General features: G+C 38.6%; 2 protein-coding genes across 3 annotated transcripts; both read right to left on the reverse strand.

The window, feature by feature from the left end:
• Nucleotides 1-47: 47 nt before the first annotated feature.
• On the reverse strand, nt 48-12,598 carry LOC114528738 (myelin transcription factor 1-like). 2 transcript variants are annotated; one of them, XM_028550422.1, is made up of 25 exons: nt 12,231-12,598; nt 11,207-11,356; nt 6,456-6,746; nt 5,890-5,962; nt 5,748-5,769; nt 5,607-5,669; nt 5,423-5,466; nt 5,230-5,260; nt 5,064-5,150; nt 4,753-4,787; nt 4,633-4,669; nt 4,463-4,525; nt 4,219-4,295; nt 3,876-4,149; nt 3,567-3,754; nt 3,400-3,418; nt 3,139-3,252; nt 3,001-3,047; nt 2,672-2,687; nt 2,507-2,569; nt 2,351-2,403; nt 1,931-1,955; nt 1,778-1,840; nt 1,503-1,636; nt 48-1,306 (listed from the first exon to the last, which is right to left on the reverse strand). In XM_028550422.1, the coding sequence occupies exons 2-25, from the start codon at nt 11,243-11,245 to the stop codon at nt 927-929; spliced, it is 2,238 nt and encodes a 745-aa protein (XP_028406223.1). In that variant the 5' UTR covers nt 11,246-11,356; nt 12,231-12,598; the 3' UTR covers nt 48-926. The 2 variants fall into 2 exon arrangements, with proteins under 2 accessions (XP_028406223.1, XP_028406222.1); XM_028550421.1 differs by having other exon boundaries at nt 3,001-3,050.
• Nucleotides 12,599-14,656: 2,058 nt separating this feature from the next.
• On the reverse strand, nt 14,657-20,881 carry LOC114528739. The gene is made up of 6 exons (XM_028550423.1): nt 20,731-20,881; nt 19,927-20,130; nt 17,768-18,011; nt 16,704-16,889; nt 16,064-16,435; nt 14,657-15,673 (listed from the first exon to the last, which is right to left on the reverse strand). Exons 3-6 carry the CDS (start codon nt 18,003-18,005, stop codon nt 15,297-15,299), a joined length of 1,173 nt encoding a protein of 390 aa, XP_028406224.1. The 5' UTR covers nt 18,006-18,011; nt 19,927-20,130; nt 20,731-20,881; the 3' UTR covers nt 14,657-15,296.
• Between the last annotated feature and the right edge of the window lie 1,942 nt (nt 20,882-22,823).

The following is a 22,823-nucleotide window of genomic DNA, read 5'->3' on the forward strand; positions in this document are numbered from 1 at the left end:
AACTGAGCTGATATATTTCGATGTAAATAGTTTAATTTTCAATGAAAGTACATATTTAATGCATAAGACGCAGGTTCACTCATTCACAAGATGTATCAAGAGTATTTTTAAACAATGGCTTATCCGCCTTTCGAACAATCTGGTCCCTGATCAATATCCGAGGTAATCTTTAATTAGACCGTAGTTATTCTAATCACACCTATTATCTCAGACCCAGGATTTTAGCCCTTCTATGTACAATATAGTAACCATCGTATCGATTACTAGTTATCAATGGTCTGCGAAAGTACTTCTGGAATAATAACCAGCTCATGAACTCGAAGAAAACGTCTTATTTCTAGCAACTGACCTCGTTTGCTATGAAAGACACTCTCTTCGAGGGTGAAAACTGTCTTTCCAAATTCCAATGTCACATATGAGATACTAAGGCTACAATCAGTCTTTAACTTCCTAGAATGACTATACATTGTGAACACTAGTCTGAGCGCAGTTCTATATAATAAAGCTTTGCGCGCGAAAAATACATTTCACTTCTACAACCTAAGGCCTCGAACTGAATTCAGTCTGCATGTGAATATCTTCTCATGAAATAGTTTCAAAAAACTGCGTCAAATATAAAAGAAAACTTCTCAACGTTTCGACCAATGCAGGAAAGTAGCCATAATCATTGATGGTTTATATCTAACCTCCCTGATGAAAGTTGGCATATTTCTAGCTTCTGTGATGAAATTATATGTCGAAACGTCCCGAAGTTTTCCTGTATAGCTTAGAAGCCAGTCGCTGGACCTATTTCATGGTAAGATTTCTAAAGACGCTGCTACCCTACAGATCTCTTATAACAGGAAACGTGGATATGCGCATGCGTGTTAAAACGTCTGCCGCTCGTTCACAATGCGCGCATTCCTGGAAGTTAAAACTAAAACAAATTAAATATTAAAATCGCTCAGGGCCTCCTTGACTTGTCGTATGGCAACCGCGTTCAGCTCGGGTTGAGAAAATACTTCGCTAAGAATATCGATGCAGTTATCGAAAGTGTTGTAATTTAGGTTACCTGTGCCAGAAATGTTGTGCATGACGCTCGAGAGACTGGCGATGAATTTAGTTTGTAAGATGACTAGTTTGGTGCGTGCGATGCTGTGACCTGTCCTCATCTCTTCCACTTCCTCCTCGCTCGACTTCAGTTGATTTTCCATCTCTGAAATGGATTTTCGTAGCTCGAAGTTCTCCTTCGTGCACTGGTCGTTCGTCGCCTTGAGGATGCGAATTTCTTTGTCCAAATTCTCGATCTCTCGTACGCGATCGATGTCTGCGAGAATGGATAAGACATAATTAGAACACTCCATTAGCGCTAATTGGCGGATAATCACCAATAATTACTGTTGTCATGCATATTGGCTACATTTGAGCACTGATTAGGTGATCAATCATCAGATGATCAATGAAAATCTGTGGAACTCTTCTTCCTTTAGTGAAATGTTCAGCCGTTGATAGTTTGAACTTACGTTGTTCAGCTTGCATTTTGATTGGTTTAGGACCAACCTCCGGTGAATTATCCCCGCACGCTAACTTGATTTCCACTTCACGTCTCATGAGTTCCTTCTTCGTTTCCACCGACACTCTTGGACACCCGGATAAACTACACAAAGAATTCCAAGATATTTTGAGCTCCCACGAAAATATGATTTTCTCCAATGATCCAATGAAGTTATCAAAATGAGATCAGTGATTCGGTCACGGGATCACTCCTAAGCGTGGTCTTCGCTGATTCGCTAATTACCTTCTGTGGGATTGGAATTGACCAGTTACATGACCTGAACCATCGCAACCTGGGGTCGGACACCTGAACGTGATAGAGCGTGAATATTGTGAGGTTGTAAAATTATATGAAATCGAAATGTATGCCGAAAAACTCGGTGTTTAAAATACTTACAGCGCTCTTTCGGGATTGTTGTTATCTGCGAGAAAGAAGAAAGTGTTAGATTCGATCAAGGGTGCGTATTCTTTTTAACGAAGGTGGAAAAGTTTATTTCTAATTTATGTGGTTGAGGAGTCGAAACTTGGGCCCCTGGGGCCGGTTGTATCAAACCCGTTTGGCTTAAACGGTGGATAAGTCAAAATTTAATAACACTCTTACATCTTTCTTGAATGAGTCAACCTGAATATTATGCACTGAATATGTAGTTGTAAACAGTATCGTTGTTTTAAGGTTAAAAACATTTAGTTTGCTTGTTGAATAAAACGATAGACTTGCTTTCTATTTTGAACGTATCCACCGTTTAAGCTAAAAGGGATTGATACAACCGGTCCCTGGTTGAGAAGCGAGGGGGGGTGTCTGTTGTTATCCCCTCACCTGTTTCAGTCTTCACTGGTGTTGACTTGGGCGCCAGAGGACAGCCAGACAAACTATGAAACAAAAAGTCATCAATACACCAAATGATCTTTCCGATTCGAAGTGCAATGAGACAAAATTTGATTTCAAAATCAAAAAGGCAACCTCCGAACTTACCTACGATGAGAAGCAAAGCGTCCAGTAACGTGACCAGTGCCATCACAACCCACAGTGGGACATCTGAAGATGGACAGTGATGTTTCATCAGTGGAGTTCAAAATATTGCTCTAAGTTCAGCTTCAAAATTGCCCGGAGGTCTTTGAAAACACTGGATTGTCTTACCTTACTTCTGTATGCTCTGAAGAAGAAGAAAATATACGAGCATTAAACAAGGAAGGATATGTGGCAATGAATCAAAATGATTTGAAACTCAGTCAGAGGTGATTGGAAAGCTCCTTTATAGAGAATTTTTGCTGTGATTTTTCTCTTTTGATAGATGTGAACGAGTGAATTAGTTACTGATGTTCAAAAAAGAGCTCTTATTCATCAGGCGATTCGTAACTAGGCACTCGTTCACATCAATCAAAAATCGCACACAAACTTCGCAGGAAAAATCCAAGTGTATAAACGAGCCTTTCAGTTGAAACACATGCAAATATGGCTTTGCTTACCAGGCTGTCGTGGTTGTCCATTGTCCGCTGAGGTATTGGGCAGATTTCTACTAGATCCAGAGATAAATGTTAGTGAATTGTCTCGTAAAACGTCTCGTAATTTCACGTACAAACGTTCACAACGCTGTGTTTATTCACCTGTTTGATGAAACTTCAATCATTTTATTATATTCGTTGCTTGCATCGTCGTCGTTAGTTGGTTCTGTCTTGACTTCAGTTGCTAGTTTCTCCTGTCTTTCAGGCATTGGCAAACTATGAAGGAAAATATTAGTCTGTTTAGTCGTGTAATTTCGATTATTTCTCCCACTTTACTCAACTTTCTGCTCGGTTATTTTACGCAAAGAAAACACGAATTTCCTTGTCAGTGAAGAAGGAAACTTTGATTCGCAGCCAACTCACCTGAACTGATGGCGTGGCTCTGAAATTAAAAAGAAAATATATCAAAGGGCTGATTTCATTAGATTGAACGACTATCAACGGTCGCCGGGTCCTAAACTCTCTACAATAGATTAACATATTGCCCGCCAGTCCTATTACTGACCACCGGAGCGAGAGCGTCTACAAACCTTGAATAAATTCCTCAGAACCGCTGGATTCATCGGAGAATTCTTCATCGGAACACATCAGATCTTTGTCTCCTTCCTCTGACTTCACCCCCCTGGGTTCTTGCTTGATGTGCGCAGTTTGTACGACACTGGTGGCGATCCCGGTGGGGGCAATCGGACTTTGATAACCAACACTCCAGACAACAGAACTGCGCGCAATAGAAACGTAATTATTAGACCTCGTTAAATGGTACCTCTAGACAGCATCAGATACCCCCAATAAACCATAAACATCCAGTTATATTCATTAATAATCCGTCTAATCCTCACCTCATTGAAGCTGTATTTCCGGGGGTTGAATTTGACAGAGGGCTGGCAACTCTACTTGGTCGAACCATTGTCGCTGAGAAAGGTATTCCTGGATTACTCTCTGCCGGTCGAGGGAATGTGAAATGAACCTTTTCTTTGGGGGAACCTGTGTTTACGTCCTTCTTGGCCGAGTTAAGGTCTTCGAGACTGGAACCCGATGAAATTCCTGAGTCTGGAGAAGTTGGACTGTCTTGAAGAACACCTTGGCCCATGTTCAATATGGAAGGGCGACGACCTAAAATTATTTCTCTTTGTCATTTCCATTGCTCAGGAATTCTTTCATTATAAAAATGTGAGATCTGACCTCGTTTGGTTTTAGTTGAAGGTGATAACTGCCGTTCGTAGTGTCTCCTTGCTGCGGCCAGAGGACAGCCAGACGCTCTGTTGATGAGAAAAAAAAAGCTTTATTAGACAATTGTGGACAAAAACGAAGCCTCACTGCCGACGGAACTAACCACAGAGGTACAGAGTGAAGAGGCACCCCTCCATCAAATGAAACGCATTTCAGAGGAACATTTCTATCAATTTTTATTGATCGACAAACTTACCTTCTGTGCGAAGTGTAAAGACCGGTTCTGTGACCAGAGCTGTCGCAGCCAGGAACAGGGCATCTGTGAAATAAAGTGAAACTTTTGTCATTTGTATCTTTTGAAATTAATCATCTTTTTCAAGGGTTATTTTCTCGTCAAACATAACATGGCAGTTCATTGCGACTTACTTCAACGAGCTTCCCCCTTCAATGACGAAGTTATATGCTGAAAGCCAGAGAAAACGATCGATGAAAACCATTGAATGAAAATAGGAAAGGAAAAGCAAGCTTTCTGAGGCCAAAAATTACCTTTTTTAGCCGTTCTTCTGGGACATCCGTAGAGGCTATATGAGGATAAATAGTTCATATCGATAAACCAATATACATTACCATCCATCAATTTACATCAAGATCCATCAATATACATTAAGATCCATCAATATACATTAAAATCCATCGATATACATCACGATCCATCGATATACATTATGATCCATCAGTATACATAAAGATCCATCAATATACATTAAGATCTATCGATATGCAACACGATCCATCGATGTATAACGTGATCCATCAACATAAATCACAATCCATTATTATACATCAGTATCCATTACCTTCTATGAGTGGCGTAGAGGCCTGACTTGTGCCCAGTTCCGTCGCAACCTTTCGTAGGACATCGTGAGAAGAAATGGCGAAATGTTCTAAAATGAAAGATACGGTTTGGTTAAGCAGCTTCGTGCGAAATCTCAAGAAAATTTAAGACTTCTCAAATTGACTTACTTATCATCTTGACCCTCGGAATTTAGTTGAGCTAATAAAAAAATATGTGATGGTATAAGCGCGTGTTTTTTTTTTAAAAGACGATTTACCATCTTGGGCTGGATGACCATATTAAACATTTGGCAACGCACCAAGATTCTTAGTTTTAGGGGATTACCAGTTTCATGGCTTAACCTTACTCTAAATCACTCACCTTTTCTATTTTCTTCCTTGGAAACGTTTGGACAACCTTGGACGCTAAAAATTGCACAGTTTTGTTGATGAAAGCAGGATGAAAGCAACGAATAAAATCTACGCAAAGATCGATTCGTAACTCTCATGTTCTCTTGATAAATACCACATAAAAGATATCATTATATTTTTACATTATTTGCTACCTTCTGTGTGTAGAGAATTTCCCATTAGCATGGCCTTTTCCATCACAACCAGGCGTGGAACAGCTGAAAAAAACACACAGAAAAGTTATGTATTGAAGGAAATTGACAAGACCCTCTGTTGTTGATACAATGTTTGCTCACCCGAGAAGCTCTTGCGCTGATGCTGTGAAAAAAACAAAAGAATAGAATAATGTTACGAACGAAAAACAAGAATTTTAGGCTTACCAACAGACAGGGTCATAGAACGTATTGAATAAAGGGAGAAAGAACTCTTATTTCTCACCAGTTGAACCGTATCTTTTCATATCACGATTGGTCTTTTGAACTTGTTCATCGGCGAGGTAATCGTTGTCATCCTTTACAAAAAATAGTCACCATCAATTTTTTTTTAATCAGAGTGGAAATTTTTCTTAGATTCATGAAACTTGAAGGGTTTTTGTAATAGCAACCACTTTTCACCTACTTTCACACAAGAGTAATTTTACAAAATTATTTTTCTTACAAAATTGTACACATTTTAACTACTTTTCAAATCAAGCATCCGCCATCTTGGATGACGTACTTATTCTAATGAATGACGTACTTATTCTAATGAATGACGTACTTATTTTAATGCATGACGTCACAAAATGGCTAAAACATTTTTTAATGTTCACCGTTTTCAATATTTACTACCAAACACTTAAAAAATTGAAAGCAGACTCTTGTTTTGTAGTTTACGGGTGATAGAACTCGCAGATATGATCACACACTTTGAACACATTTGTAATATAGTCGAAACTGCGATTGTTTCGTTGATTTGCGTCGAAAATTGGTGCTGTAGAGTGCAGACACTTTTGCAAACCTCACCTTACTCAAAAACACCTCATTTTCACCACTCTCGCTGTCGTCTCTGCAATCCTTTGCATCAACTTCCAAACACTCGTAGCTACAGTAGTATCGTTTCCCAGGCAATTGAAACTGTTCGGTGTCCACGATCTCTCCACAAATCTCACAATTGTTTTCAACTGTCGCCAGTTCGGCATCACTGTCAGATCCCGGGCTGTCGTCCTCCGAATACGATTCGGTTTTCAACGGTTGCTTGATCTGACCGTTGGAGATCCGTAGTAACAATCTGGGTGTCTTGGATTCAAATTCCTCCTAAAATACATTGGAATTCATTCGCATTTAGTAAACTGTGGTAAAGACAGACAACAAGGCGTTTATAAATAATCGTCCTGGGTCCGGTTGTATCAAACCCGTTTAGCTGTTGGTGGTTAACCGTGGTTTAGTTCAAAATAGAAAGCAAGTCTCTCGTTTTATTCAACAAGCAAACTAAATGTTTTTAACCTTAAAACAACGATACTGTTTACAGCTACATATTCAGTGCATAATATTCAAGTTGATTCATTCAAGAGAGATGTAAGGCCAAGGGTGTCATTAGCGTTCGCGCGCATAATCTGAGATGATGACCAGAGACGACCAGAAATTTTGACGGCGCGAAAAATGCAAATTCTGATTAAAGTGATGACCAAGGTTGACGAAGGTGAAAATTTCGGTGGGTGAAAGCCTGGTTTCTGATTGGTCAGATTGTGCTCTTTAATTAAACTCTACCGTTACTTCGTGTTAGAAAAACGAAATAACAGAAAGGAGTATTTATGTAACCGTTTTTCAAAGCGGAGAGTTCTGTTTTAATTTCAACAGTTTTACAGAGATTTCTGTTCAAAACAAAGTACTTGGAAACATGGTGCGGTATTTGAACGTCAAATCAAGTTAGAAAGGGACATCTGAATAAGGTAAATGACAAGATGTGGTACATTTATACAAAGTAGAACGGTTCTGAAACGGTCAGCCATTTTGAAATGTTGTACAATTTTAATTAAACATGTTTGTTAAACTTTCCGTTGGTTCAAGCCAAAACATCCCTCGTTTTTATCACCTTATCAGCATCTATACTTGCTTTTTAATTAAGAGAGAATTTATCTTTTTTTAAATAAATATATTTCACACAGCCGGGACGGTATGAAGGAATAATTTTGAACGTTTAATACGGCGCTTAAAGCCTTAAACCAAACGGCATTAGAAATCTTCACGATGCATATTTGTACTTCATGTCAACCCCGAACTGGATAGCTTCTCAAATGTTGACCATGGAAGCTTGTTTCATAGACAATGAAAGATATTGTTTTAGGTTTTGTAGTCCTCTTTTAATAGGAGGGGTTGCAACCCCCTGGGTCCCCCCACCTGCTTTGCCTGCCCCTCATCTTATCTTTGCTGTTATGGCCTACCTCAATGCAAAGCCTCAATGCACATGTAATATTACACCAGACAATTTGGATCAACACATCAAGTGCTCTCTATTAAGGTCAACTGACAGACAGTAAGTCAGATCTCTTGAGTGCTTCTAAAGTTACCCTAGATAGCAAGGCCACTGCCCAATGATCAACAATGTCTACAAGACTTCTCCAGTAGACACTTCAAAAGTGTGGAAATTGAAAAGAGAAAGCTTTATGAGCCATGCTTTGGCAAACAATGAAATCAGCTGGATATTTCATCTCATTTCATAGATGTTCAGCCAAGCATTTATGACATGCCCTAAGGGGATATTTGCCCCACAAAGGAGATATTACAACCTAAATAATGCAGCAGTAATGGATACCTGTATTATTTAGCTATAAATGCTACTGTCTTTCCTGCACAGAGTTCAGATGATAGACCATTGAAATAGTAATCAGTCTTGGTACTGAAAAACTTTGAACATGATTCATTTATCTAAGATACACACAATTATACAACGCTAAATTAATGCAGTCTCATTTCAATGGCCATATAAACAGACTTAAACAATCCAGTCCCAATACAAGAACTGCCGTAGGATATCCGGTTTATGGGTTGTAGTGTACATAATTCAGCCTTAAACACTGAAAGGGTAACTTTTGCAAAGTTTTTCTCACCAAAAGCTATAACTGAGGCATTGTTTTGCACAAGCAGCAACTTCCAAGTAATATTGAGCTTGTGCCTATGTCAATATATAAATTTGAAGGAAATTGCTTTCCCATGAATAAATACATCCTTTCATTCCGATTTAATTGTAAACAGGCATTTAATGGCTTAGTTTGCTGCAAGCTTCGACAAAACATATGGTAGCTCTTATTTCGTACAAATTCAGCACTAAAGACAGAGCTGTGTCCTATCAACTTATCAGCATAACAAATTATTTTGCTCTTTGTGGCTGTTCATATTGAAAAGCAAATGGGAAGTTTTCGCACCTTCTGGTTGCAAAATCAATCATTTTAATTTAACGAGTGCGTGGGGGGGGTAGCAATGTTATTTTTGCCGCTATGATCATTACAAGCGGAAACAGGTTAGAGGTGAGGCGGGGATCAGAGGGCACGGAACCGGGGCTTAGTCGGGGGTGGCTCAAAATACATGGAAGGCGGGGGGTTGAATGGGGAAATGAGGAATAGTGTTGGAGAGGAGGGGATGAAAATACACAAGGGATCCATAGTGAGATGAAATGAATAGACAATAATGGATGGGGTATGGGGGTTAGGGTGCAATGAAGGACGGTGGGCTAGTAGGTGGGGGCTGAAATATATGTGAGAAACTCACAATAGCAAATAGCATGGACACTCTGCCATCAGCCAGAGCACTTTGATTGAGTCATTTTTGGAGATTTATAGCTTAAATCATGTATGTCATAAAACGTTTCCTAAAAACGTGAATTTCAGGCAAGCTCCTTGGAAACACAATTATTTAATATTTTTGTTCTTTGTTCTGTCAGAATTACGTAAGTTTAGACACTTCAAGAAGCCCAGTGAGCAATGACACTTGACTGAAAACAGCTTAACCTTTTCTTCAAATTCATTTGATTTCATACCATTTATGGATGCAAGCATTCCTGTCATTTCAACGCATGCCATTGGAAATCATAATTAGACAAACATGGTTACTCCATACGGAACCCTATTATACTTGACAATGACATTCTGTGTAAGAAAGTCGTTGATGTTCAACTAATTTGGAAAGCCATTAGTATGCTATGCATTCAGCCATTTCTAGAATATAATGCCTTAATGAAGATTCCACTTTCATAATAGGGTCTATTTGCAAAAGCCCTGGTAACCTAGCTGTACATCGCACCGCAGTGTTGCGTGACCTCTCCTGTCCGCGCTATAGACGTAGGTTATCAACGAACCTAAGATTCGATTTACAGCTTTACTCCATTTTAAGTAAGAGTTGCCTTTTCTGCGTTTTCTAAAAGACCCTTTAGATAGGTTTATCTCAATGCTTTTAAGAGCAGCTGAAGAATGCCAGTCTCGGTGAACGCGACCGAATCTAATTTCCCATGTTTGTTAGTGCCTGCTGTTAAATGTAAAATTTTTTCAAGTGTCTCGCATATGGCCCGCTATATGGATAAATATTGATCCTTAGGTGGCTTGCTATATATGTTTATATATAATGTCCTGATAAATAAATCGATAAACGGGCGTGAATTGCTGGACTACGAGCCGCGTTCCTTGTCGTTTTCACTTTTCTCTTCAAAAGAGTCAAGCAGTTGAAAGTTCTTTAGTTTAGCGAGTAATTATCGCCGTCTTAACTCTTATTCCGCCATCTCGCGTTCGTTTATAGGTCAAAAGATTTTATCTTTAAATGGACGAACGTAATTACAGTCGAAAAATTTGCAATTTTCCATCGTCACTTTTCAGCGACGGTTCGGGAATAAAACGCATTGCCATTGTATTCGAAAAAGATGACATATGAGCGAATATATTTAAATTTATCCTTTGTATGCATAGAGTTGACAAGTCGGCATTCATTGAGACAGGAAAAGAAAAGCACTTCCGATTCAGTTATCCGGGGAAAAGTCTGCAAAAAACTCTCGCTTAAAAACTGAGCAAGATTCGGCCATATATTATTGCAAAGATCCATCAGTCCTTTATCGCCGCTTCGTATTATATATTACTATTTGTTTTCCCGATATGCTACGTCCGAATTTGGTCTCGGCAATTCTGCCACAGGTTTTTGTTGTAAATAATATTTTAATATGTAACACTACAGATGACAAGTAGATACGAAAAAAGCAAACAACTATGAAATTATCTCGATTTCACCTCGAAGACTGTTATTTTCGGCGCAGTTTGGCGCCAAAAGTTTAGCTGGCCACAATATAGACAGAAAAACACATCCGGAAAGCCGCGTTGCAATATTGGGGAACTCTAAGTTCATTTTTGCCAGTTTATAATAATAGTTCCAATCGTATCAATTTTCAGCTGGATCGTATATGCAAATAGCCTTAGGGCTTTGTCGCAAAGAATTCGCTTGTATGTTTGGAAAATTTGCTTTTTCGAGCGCGCTTTCTGGCGACAAAAGTTGCGAAGTTCATTTGTGGAATAGTTCTAAATATCTTGAGTGCCTTTGCGGTCGACTTTCAAGAGTTTAGCTCGCTTTAAAGTGCAAAAGTTTACTTGAGTCCGCTTCTATGAGACAAATACGAAAACAATTCCGAACTCCATATGAGGTCTGACTATTACTGCGAGGGTTCAGAAAAAGCGATACGATTACAATCAATCCAAACTCCAGGCCGTCACAAAATCTCTCCTTCTTCTTTGAAAACTTACCTCCAAAGAAGGCAAACTGTACTCGCACGTTCGTTTCATTATCCCACGAGCCTTCGGACTTCAGAAATCTTACCACTTTGAACACCAACAATGATTTTACAAACTTCTTTCAGACTTGGAGTAATTCAATATGCCCCGCGACTTGGATGCCTGTATGAAAGCGACAACAAATTAAACTGCCGTCGCTATTTCATAATTCTTTGCAAGATTCCTCTCCTCGAGCGAAGTTTTGCTCGGCTAAAGCTCCGGAACTTTCTTTGCAAGATAGTTTCGTAAAGTTATTTCACTCGCTGTGAGCGAAATTAATTGATTCATCTGCACTTCAAATCTATTCAAAATAGCTTGTTGAATTTTAATTAGAAAAGTTTTGAAAAAATACCCCCGCACCTTTTGCGACAAGTCACCTTTGCCTGGGAAACCGGTTCCGAAGGGCACTGACTTTCTGCTCAAATTCAAAGTTGTTTCCAAAGCTGAGAATTCGCGTCTCTCCTCGCTGCTGTGTTTATGTTCCAAAGTTTGTGGTGTGTATTTTATTCCCAACAATGATCTATTCTTTGTCATGATTCGAACAATAAATAACCTACTTTATTATATTTTCATGTGTGTGCGATGTTGCTAGTTTTGCCATCGGAAAGCGAAAAACTTTCGAACAAGTTCGAGAAAGTTTGCCTTCGAATCGGAATTTAAGTAGGGAAAAGTAATATTTTGGGCATTTCATGAGAGTTTATATTGATTTTAGACGTGCACAGTGTGGTGGCTGGCAGCTTCTCAAATATTACTTTAGCATAAGTAAGCAATGAAGATTTGAATACATTAAGTCATAAACTATGCAAAAACTTTGCCAACTGTGGACTTAATCTTCGCGAAGACCTACCCAAACCTACAAACTTTTACGAATTAAGGTTGTGAACTGGGGTTTAGATGGGCTCCGAGTGAGTTAAAGGCCGAAACTACTTCTCAAGGACACAACTAAGTTTAGACTGCTCACAAGTAACAACATTAGACATGTCTGTATAATACTTACCCGATTATTCCCCTTTCTACCGCATCGACGCCGTGTCAAGTGTTGTTGAAAGTGTTTCTTCTGTGTAGATATTCCTCCTAACACAGCCTGAGCTTGTATTGAGCGACGCCGTGAAATTAGAGAGATAGTCGTTCACAAATTCGCCCGATTTGTTTGACCTATTGACATGCGTGACTGCCCGGTCAGCTTGTTAATATTTACGATCTTAGCTCCAGGGAAAACTCCCCCTGCTGGGCGCGACTATTCAAGGCGAATGTCTACGATAAAGCAAGCCAGAAGCTTTGTTTCGTTAACTTTCTTCTTTTACACGACGGGAGAAAACTTTGTTCCTACTCTTTCAACTTCCAATTTGTATATATACATAATTATAAATTCGCTCTTATACGCCTGTCATTGTATTGTCTGCCTCGCAATTGCGAACCTCCAACAAACTTTGACGAACCAATCAGAGACGTACATTTAACATACTCAGCACATGTCATAATGGCAAACGATATTCTTCAGAATTCAGATAAATCGCTTTGGACATACATATGAAAGCCTTTTCATGAAACTTTTTGCTCGGCTGTTTTTTTATTTGAAAATCGCATTTCTGTAGCAAATGTTAGAGTGATATTTTGCGCAGAGATCTTGTTTATTACTCGCGATTGTAAGTTTTAGGAAGAGAACTAAGCCATCTTTCGTCAACTGGTGTTTACTACGATAGAACATTCAGATGCTTTGGCAATAGTTTGGCAATAGGCATAATATATGGGCATTAGTTTCCCTACGATTATCAAAGCTCCTTTGAGAAAGAATCATCGTCGAGATTTGGAGTTCTTTGTTTCATCTCTGAAGAATTTCAAATTCAATAAAATAAAGAAAGGCTTCGATTTTTCTACTTCTTCTTTGGACCTTGTTAAATAATCTGGACTGTTTGTCTTTCTTGAGGTTTTATATGAAGATTAGATCTTATATTGATCCAGTGTTACTACAGGAGGAAACCTAAACTAAACTAACTTTATTTATACTGGATAGCTCTATCAGTTCTAAACTGTTCTTCCTAGAGGTCCAGTAAGGATCATCTCTTATTAATCCAGTGTTACTACAGGAGGAAACCTAAACTAAACTAACTTTATTTATACTGGATAGCTCTATCAGTTCTAAACGTTCTTCCTAGAGATCCAGTAAGGATCATCTCTTATTGATCCAGTGTTACTAAAGAAGAAACCCAAACTATATGTAATTAAATCTTATTAAATATTCTCTTAAGAATACATTTAAAATATCAAGTTTTGATTTAAATAACTTATATTGCTTCTTGCACTTGCAAGATGATTTTCTTTCTTAGTTTTCATTACGTAGGTTCATTCTCACTCACTCCCACGTTTCAACGAAGTGGCAATTGCAGCTTTCTGAATTCTGTGTCAATTCTGCTGCAATTTCAGCAAGAAACTTTCCGTACACTGACTCTGTTTGGCTCGCCTTATCAGTGCTGTTTTTAAGAGACACAGCTCGCCGAACCAATAGAATGTTCTGAAATATTTTTTGAAAGATTGCATCTAACGTAAAACAGCCGCATTCTTTAATTGAAATGATCGAGAAACGAAAAATTGGCTCCTAGCATAACGTATGATCTAAGTTTCTAACCCTCTTTCAAGGCATTCTTTAGAAATCAAACTGCCTTGTCCCATTGACGGTGGTCGAACTTTGGCGTAAAAATGTGCAATTGGGAGCCGTCTATATGTTGATTCTTAGCGTGTCTAAATCTCTCATCTAACGCCTGTTTCATGTCATTTCCCGGCGACATTGGGAATAATTATTAAAAGAATTAAGAATAGCTTATGATAATAATAACTTAATCCTTGCATGGCAGCCATTAAACACTTCTCCTTCGAGATTCGAAGCACGATTATACTTTATAGTCAAACTACGCCGAGTCTAGTTTTGGAAACTCTATAACTTTGAGTGGAGGAGCCAGTGTTTTGTTTGACATCTAGACATGCGTTCGGCATCGTGTATTCATGTCATAGCCGCTACATTCTGCATGCTACACTTCATATATTCAATACCAAATTAGAGAGGATTTGAATCGCTTCATCAATATAAATTGTTTCGCCAAATGTTTAGTTGCTAATCAACGCGCTAACTAACAACAAAACAAAGTCATCGAACAACTGTATATCGTTGGCAGATCATTTGAACACATGGCTACCTCTCAATTTGACAGAAATTTGGATCCTATGCTAAGCTGTTTCTACTTTAGATGTGTTAAAATTCTGTCTAAATTAAACAGACTTTCCACGCATATTTTCAAGTATAAAATTAAACCGCCATCTCTGCATATAGAATATATTCTATCGCATTCAAATTCAACTTCATTTAGACCATAAATTTGTGTATTATTAATTCTGTAGTACTTTTTCATAATATTTATTTTCCTGCGTTTCATAGATATAAATATACAACAATTTTAGTTTGTTTTATAATCAATTTTCCTATTTTTCTAAAATAAATATTTTTAGCGAACACGTTTATTTATTTCGTTCTTATGTATATTATACTGTATGGACGGTGCCATATAATTAAATTGACCAAACTTTGTTCACTCTCAATGTCACTTCAAATCTTATTGTAGAATACTACCTACACTGAATCACCACGTTTGAGATATCTTTCTCAGGTAGTTCAGACACAAACCGCGACAGTTTATTGTAGAATACTACCTACACTGAATCACCGCGTTTGAGATATCTTTCTCAGGTAGTTCTGACACAAACCGCGACAGTTTATTATAGAATACTACCTACACTGGACCACCACGTTTGAGATATCTTTCTCAGGTAGTTAAGACACAAACCACGACAACTTGATTGCAGAATACTACCTACACTGAACTACCACGTTTCGGGACAAAAAGCGTGGACATGCAAAACGGCATTTTATGTCATCTTTAACTCTTCTCGACTTGCTTTCAATTCTGCAAGGCAATTCGGTAAGCCATTACCTGGGATGGTCATCTTTGACAATCCTGGCACGAGATCTCTTGATGTCCACACTCGTGTGTGTATACCATTCATGTCAACTTCATCTGTCCCATCTCGAGATCCCCGCGACACCGTTCTTCCTGTCTCGTTTCTCCAGCACATTACCAAGGCTCATGCGTCTTGAACCAACCCGACTGCCTATTTGAGAAAATCCCGACCCGTTGAGCGCCTTTGAACTGCTCCCCTCGCGGTAGCTCGACGCGGATGACAATTGAAGAAAGTTTGGTACAAGCCCCGGGTTGTGTCGCAGCTCCAAATGCTGGTCGCTCACGCTTATCTTTCGATAGCTTCCCCAGGATTTCTTTGGTGCGAGTTTTAACTTTTCTGCCCGATTGTCGTTGTTGTTTAGCAACATCCCTGAACTCAGTCGAGGAATATCTTCAAGCGATGACCACGGCGGTGCACTAACACTCTCTTCTAAAAGTTGGAGAAAGGTTTAAGATAGCGCTATCGGTGCTGTACAGATCTTTCTAGAGGTTCCAATACTGAGGAGTCAGCTTACATTGGATAGCTCTATCAGTTCTAAACTGTTCTTCCTAGAGATCCAGTTAGGATCATCTCTTATTGATCCAATGTTACTACAGGAGGAAACCTAAACTAAACTAACTTTATTTATACTGCATAGCTCTATCAGTTCTAACCTGTTCTTCCTGGAGGTCCAGTAAGGATCATCTCTTATTGATCCAGTGTTACTACAGGAGGAAACCTAAACTAAACTAACTTTATTTATACTGGATAACTCTATCAGTTCTAAACTGTTCTTCCTAGAGGTTGATGCAGTAAAGATCATCATCATCTCTAGTTCACCTGATTGAGAAGATGTCCATAAAAGAACTCGGATGAATTTCAAATCGCAATAACCCTCGTCATCGTCATCAAACGTCAGCAGATATTTATTATGCCCCAGTCTCCCCTGTACTGTCGCCAGATAATAGGGCTCAGTACGATCGTGCCATTTTGCAGCGACGCGGCAGCCAGCCTTGACATCGTGAGGATTGGGAATTTTATCCACGGCTAAGAATTCGGCCTTATTTCGCGGACATTTGATCAGCTTTCCTTTCGTTGTGACTACATGAAGTTCGTGAGAAAAGTCTTTGGTAACCACTCCTCTTGTGAAGCACATGTTGTTCACTCGAACCCAGACTCTCACGCCCTTGACCACCGGTACTTCACTGCATGCTGGGAAGCAAATGAATGTGCTTAAAATGGCATCAACTGACACAAACATATTCAAGCACTATGGCCTTGCAATCCAATGAACTAAAGCATGTACTACAACGAGTACTTAATTACGAATGCTCTGCTGTGTACGAGCTCTTATTGGAACATCAGTAACTAAATCACTCGTTCACATCTATCAAAAGACGAAAAACGCACAAAATCGTAGCAAAAAGTGCAAGTGTAAACCGGACTTAAAGACGCTTCTTCACCGAAGGCAAACACTTACATAGACATTGCTTTTTTGATAACTTGAAGCTTGCACTTTCTTTAAACTCTCTGCTTCCGTCGTATCGTTGTAAACTCAGACCCAACGAGTTCCGTCTTATGAACCATCCTGGGCTTGTAAAGCACTCAAACGCAAAGAAATCTTGGAACCACATGTTTTCCAATATCACGAACGTTGCTTCGCTTTCTAAGAAATAGGAAAATCCTTTTTAGAAAATCCTTCTACTTTGCAAGAACATGATGTGGTTTAGTGGTTGGATCAATGAGATGATCCTTACTGGACCTTTAGGAAGAACAGTTTAGAACTGATAGAGCTATCCAGTATAAATAAAATTAGTTTAGTTTAGGTTTCCTCCTGTAGTAACACTGGATCAATAAGAGATGATCCTTACTGGACCTCTAGGAAGAACAGTTTAGAACTGATAGAACTATCCAGTGTAAATAAAATTAGTTTAGTTTAGGTTTCCTCCTGTAGTAACACTGAATCAATAAGAGATGATCCTTACTGGACCTCTAGGAAGAACAGTTTAGAACTGATAGAACTATCCAGTGTAAATAAAGTTAGTTTAGTTTAGGTTTCCTCCTGTAGTAACACTGAATCAATAAGAGATGATCCTTACTGGACCTCTAGGAAGAACAGTTTAGAACTGATAGAACTATCCAGTGTAAATAAAGTTAGTTTAGTTTAGGTTTCCTCCTGTAGTAACACTGAATCAATAAGAGATGATCCTTACTGGACCTCTAGGAAGAACAGTTTAGAACTGATCAGTAAAGCTATCCAGTATAAATAAAGTTAGTTTAGTTTAGGTTTCCTCGTGTAGTAACACTGGATCAATAAGAGACGATCCTTACTGGACCTCTAGGAAGAACAGTTTAGAACTGATAAAGCTATCCAGTATAAATAAAGTTCGTTTAGTTTAGGTTTCCTCCTGTAGTAACACTGGATCAATAAGAGATGATCCTTACTGGACCTCTAGGAAGAACAGTTAAAAACAGATGTTGATATAAATTTCTATGGTTCCATAAACACAAACCTGCAGACATGCTAAGCTTGTCAGTACTTACTATAATCTTCTGAGTCTTTGTATCTTTCAATGATGAGATTATTATCTCGATGACAAAGGAAGAATCTCGGTTTAGAGAAGCACTCGAAAGATATACACCCCCTTCCTCCAGCAACCCCTGGCACCAATCTATAGCTGGCCAATAATGCGTGTTGAATCAGCCGTCGACGTTTTTGAATTGACTCTTCTTCGCGACGTTTCGAAGAAGATGTACGAAACAGCTTCACTTTTTTAAACATTGTCACCTAAAAATATATTCATAAGTCGTACACAAAACTATTGTTCTCTAAATCAGATTGCGCTTCGGGTTATCAAACTGTGGATCTCTTTAAGTTGCACTTAAAAAAAACTGCTCTAAATCCAACACCGCTATCAGTGTACGCATGAAGTTATCAACAAAGTATTTAACTTAATGCATAAATCGAGTGCAGAAAGCTTTACTTCAGTTTAAAAATGAGATCTACATTGCAGTGAATTACGGTTTCTCGGGCTGGCTCGCTTTCGCTGGCCCGCTTCATGTTTTCAGGCAAGATCTCGCTTCTTTCAGGCGGGAACTCGCCAGAACCGGGCTGATCCGGTTCCATATGAATGCAATTTTACAAAGATAGTGAAATAATATGTGAAATGAAATCCCAGCACTGCCGAGCTAGCCCTGCCCGTCCCGTCTCATATGAACAGACCTTTAGTCATAAGCCTGGTCATAAGGTCTCAGTCATTGCGTCCTCAAGTTTGATGTGCTTTATCATAGAAAGCCCAGGAAGCATCCTCCTGGGATGCTATGGCTTTATAGTCGAAATTGAGAAATATCAGTTTTCAAAGTCATAGGACATAGCTGATATGGACGATGCAGAAACAGCTATCAATGTCAATGATCAGATGCCGGTGTCATATCAGTTGCTATAACGGACCTTATGCGATAGCAGACTTTTGGAATAGTCTACAGTTAGTACATTCTGGATATGCTGTAAAAAATACGCATTGAATTGCTTTTATTCTCCCCCCCGGAACACGAACAAGGCAAAAAAAAAGACTCGCGACACTATTTTTTTAGGCGGCAAACGCGACATGGTATAAGTGCAGAAGCGGGTGCCTAATGCGTTCGTAACGATACGTCGGAAACTGGTCAATTTAACGACAAGAATGGCCCAGTTATTGCCCACAAAGCTCGTGTTTTTCTCAAACGAATGTTTACATGAAACAAGCAGTGACGATTACGCGACAAAAACAGGGTGTTCGCGCCTTGAATGTTTAGCAAGACAAAAAAATTCCTCGGTTTCATGTAAACATGTCAATAAACTTCCCGCATCTGACATTGGCCAACAGAGAATGTCTGTTTTGTTTGTTTTTTCATTTTGAAATAAAAACATCACGACACGATGAGAAGACGCAGCCGGCAAATGCGATGAATTTCGGTCAAAAGTGCCGCCAGTAAATGATGAATCTCGAAGGCCGGCGACATATCTTGTATGTCGACATTGCTTCTTTCGCTTGATCCGTTAAACAGGCAGAGAAAATGGCCGGGTGTTTTCATCCTTGCACCGCAGGAAATTTTTCATCCTGTCTGGTGAGGATCTATTTAGGGCTAGATACATCTACAAGCAATTTACCTTCGTTTTGAGATCACATCATCTCTGCCCTAGCTAAATAATCCCCCATATTTCAGCTGCACGACTGAACTCCGCAATATCGAACAGGTCACCTCATGGTAATTAGCCCCCCATCTGCCTGTCCAACGACGCGCTCTTCGCTCTTTGCCTCGCAAGCACATTTGACAAACCGACTTATAGACTTCAACAAAATACCGTATGCTTACACGAAGAAATTACAGAAAAATCCAAAGCAAACACGGAGCATTTTGTTAAACTTTAACACATAAATATTACATTCCCCCAAGCGAAATTTGCATAAAAGGTAATTTTCACGTTGCGCCTTTGCTGTGTTCACTTTACACCTTCCCACATAATCTCTTAATTCATTCATACATTACATATGGTTTATCATAGTGCCTGCCGCATCTTCATATATTTGCGAAATATATTACAAGCGCATTCCACGGTATTGTGCTAAGCACTGATCGTACTATGGGATAAGCTGTGTTGAATATGTAAGCTTTTACAGTCTAGTATATACAACATGTCCATAGCTCTTGCGTTTACTTACATAAGACACAGAACAGATGACATCTCGTCTTAATGAGGCGCTTGGAGCCACGTAGAAATATAATTATGGCATTTCCTTGACCAATTCGCTCGGCATCTGAATCACGAGCGCCCCGTTCACATTTTAAAAAACGATGTCCGGTCTATACCACTGTGACTGATTTGTCACAAGAATAACAATCACCTTGAGCTCTGATTATTGGCCCTAACAAATTCAAAATGATATATTATACAACATACATTATCTTTTGTGTTCCATTTGACTTTAATATATCCTTGCTAATTGCAACGGGGATGTACAAGTCATGCGTAAATTTTTATAAAAAATAGCGTCAATGAATACATTTGTTTGACAAATTATTTGTACCTCTTCCATATAACAGAACGCAATCGCTCAGTAAAAATCGTAACCGCGTTCAAAGTAATCCGTTAAGTCATTAGATCAGAATTAACGCAGCGCTATCTATGCCTGTGGATTAATACCCGCAGATATAAAACTGTTCATAAGATACCAGTCAACTAATATCATATATAAGTCGTATATTTACTGCTTTGGAGTTTTCACAATAACTCGTAAAATTGCACGAATTTCAAGAGGCGGATTTGACATTGACGTTCGCTAATAGTAGACAAGACTTCAATTGCTACATTTGCTAACAATAACAACGTCACCCCTCGCTAGTGTATGAGAAAAATGTTTAGCTAAGCTCTGCCAAACTTGATAAACCTATACACGATTTGAATCAATTTAGGATGACAAGATATAGGAATGAACAAAAGACATTGAAGAATAAAATAAAAGTACCTTTGTTGCCGTTGAAACACGAAGCTATAGTTGTTACTTTCTATTCCGGTTCGTCGAGTATTTTTGTGCTTGCCTTGAATATATTTGGCACCCCACAACGCTCTTTTCTTTCAGCTTGTCTGTATATTCGACATGAATATTCAATTCTCTTCCAATTAGAGTTTTTGAGGCTAATGGCTGTCAATATCCCGGGGGGTGGAGCTGTTGTGGATGATGACATGACACTTATATATATTGGTCTCCAGATAAATGAAAAATGACTTATCTCCGAAGTGTTTTCATTCATATATTACAATGTCATTGGCCGTTTGCAATGCATTGAAAACTCTTCGTTGATATGAGAGTTCCTTTAAAGGACTTGAAGTTTTTACTCTTTTTATACATTTCAAAAATAAATGTATATTTGATTTTACGAATTACAAAGTGTCAGGTTTCTTCAGAATGTTGCTTTTTTCAGTCTAATTCTGCAGGCTTTTTTAAATCACTACATAAAACTTATTTCACAGTCGGATATTTAGGGAAATACACTATTGCTACAGACGAACAACCGTGTTTTGTTCAACCGTTTTTGTTCAAGGACAAAATCATTTTCCTGTCATTGGATCCATTTCAATCTTTCTCAATCGACGCCAAACGCGAGGAAAACTGGCTGAATAAAAAACCTGAATGCGTGGTGACTGAGTCACTCAAACTCAGCAATAGGTTGACATTGAGGATTTAACCTTGTCCGCGTCGGACACGTCGACGTTGATGGGTCACGTCTACGTTATCCACGTGGATTTTTCAGTCGTTTAAACAAAATAATTATCCTCTTACAACATAAAAATACGTGACTCCAGGCCGTGGACGTGGTATCAGTCATTACCTAAATAAAAAATATTTGATTTTTTTTCAAACAGTCACGTATAATCAAGAGAGGTCTGTTTTAATTAGGATTTTGTTTATGGGACTGAACCTCAAGGAAGGCTTGAAGAAGTTTCATCTCTGCTCCCCCGTAACGATTGGCCAATTATGGCAAATGAGGCACCATAGATGATGAGTTTGTGCGTAAATGATTTGCATACGTATAACAGTAAATTCATTTCTTATCCCAATATTGACAGATAAATTTCGACAAGATTATACAAACTTCGCGCTTAAACCTAACATAAGTCCACAAAGGAAGATCAAAACCCTATAAAACATCATTTATTCGCGAGTAAAATCGTCCAAGACTTTGATAAAAAAATAAGATGTTTTGTCTTCCAACAATTTAATAATTTCGGCTTTTGCACCGTCATAATGATTTTCCCATAATTTATATTTGCAATTTAATGGGATTTTTTAAAAAAATGAATCTACTTGCTCTAATTTTTTTACCTTTGTGGCTAACTTTCAAACTAAATAAAGGCTAGTCGTAAAGGCGCCTTCTTTGAAGTAAAATTTAGGGGAAAACAGGAGTTTTTTTACTGTTGGAATAACTACTTTGGGAAAATAAATTGAAAATGCAAGGAAATAAAAAATTAATCATGTCGGTATTGCAAAGTGATAAGTTTCCACGCGGGAGATAGCGATAGCGGTCGAATCTGTGTTTACATTTCACATAAATTCCCCAATAAAAGTGATATTAATCATTTTTGTGGTTATAATTGAATTTTATTGCTGTAAAGTTTCTCACAATATGAACGGGGCGATGTGTTTACATGTATCAATAGGTAAAGTCGTTAAATTGTTTGCTAAAGAATTTGAAATGATTTCCGTTCTCAGTTAGGCTCACAGGCGCTTCGGTACAGTTTAATGGACACTTGCAAAGTTGCATTGTACGCTGGTAGGTTTTTTAAGAGGGAGCATAGCCGATGAAATTATGACATTCATATTAAAAACAATTGCTCCAAATAGCTAACAGTAAAAGGCTGACTTAAATTAATAAATTTACAATTAATATTAACCACAATTATTACGTGTGGGCCTGGGTTCAAGAATATGCAGCTTCACTCGCTTTGCATTGTGGTATAGGTAAACACATGAACGTGAAAACATTTAAAGTTTTCATTCAAAGCAGACTTTACTGCTATAACCATTGTGCAAAGCTCTATTTCTTTATATGCCAGTTC

The sequence above is a fragment of the Dendronephthya gigantea genome, unplaced genomic scaffold (assembly GCF_004324835.1).
Source record: "Dendronephthya gigantea isolate DGI-Jeju-01 unplaced genomic scaffold, DenGig_1.0 000051F, whole genome shotgun sequence".
Taxonomy (NCBI): domain Eukaryota; kingdom Metazoa; phylum Cnidaria; class Anthozoa; order Malacalcyonacea; family Nephtheidae; genus Dendronephthya; species Dendronephthya gigantea.

Coding starts and splice junctions, on each gene's coding strand:
- LOC114528738 (XM_028550421.1), bottom strand. CDS start 11,245: ATGAAACGAACGTGCGAGTACAGTTTGCCTTCTTTGGAG. Junction 5,670..5,747: donor TCAGCGCAAGAGCTTCTCGG/GTGAGCAAACAT, acceptor TGTTTTTTTCAG/CTGTTCCACGCCTGGTTGTG. Junction 4,788..5,063: donor CTCTACGCCACTCATAGAAG/GTAATGGATACT, acceptor ATCCTCATATAG/CCTCTACGGATGTCCCAGAA.
- LOC114528739 (XM_028550423.1), bottom strand. CDS start 18,005: ATGTTTAAAAAAGTGAAGCTGTTTCGTACATCTTCTTCGAAACGTCGC. Junction 16,890..17,767: donor CAAAGACTCAGAAGATTATA/GTAAGTACTGAC, acceptor CCTATTTCTTAG/AAAGCGAAGCAACGTTCGTG. Junction 16,436..16,703: donor ATCAAAAAAGCAATGTCTAT/GTAAGTGTTTGC, acceptor TTTGCTTCCCAG/CATGCAGTGAAGTACCGGTG.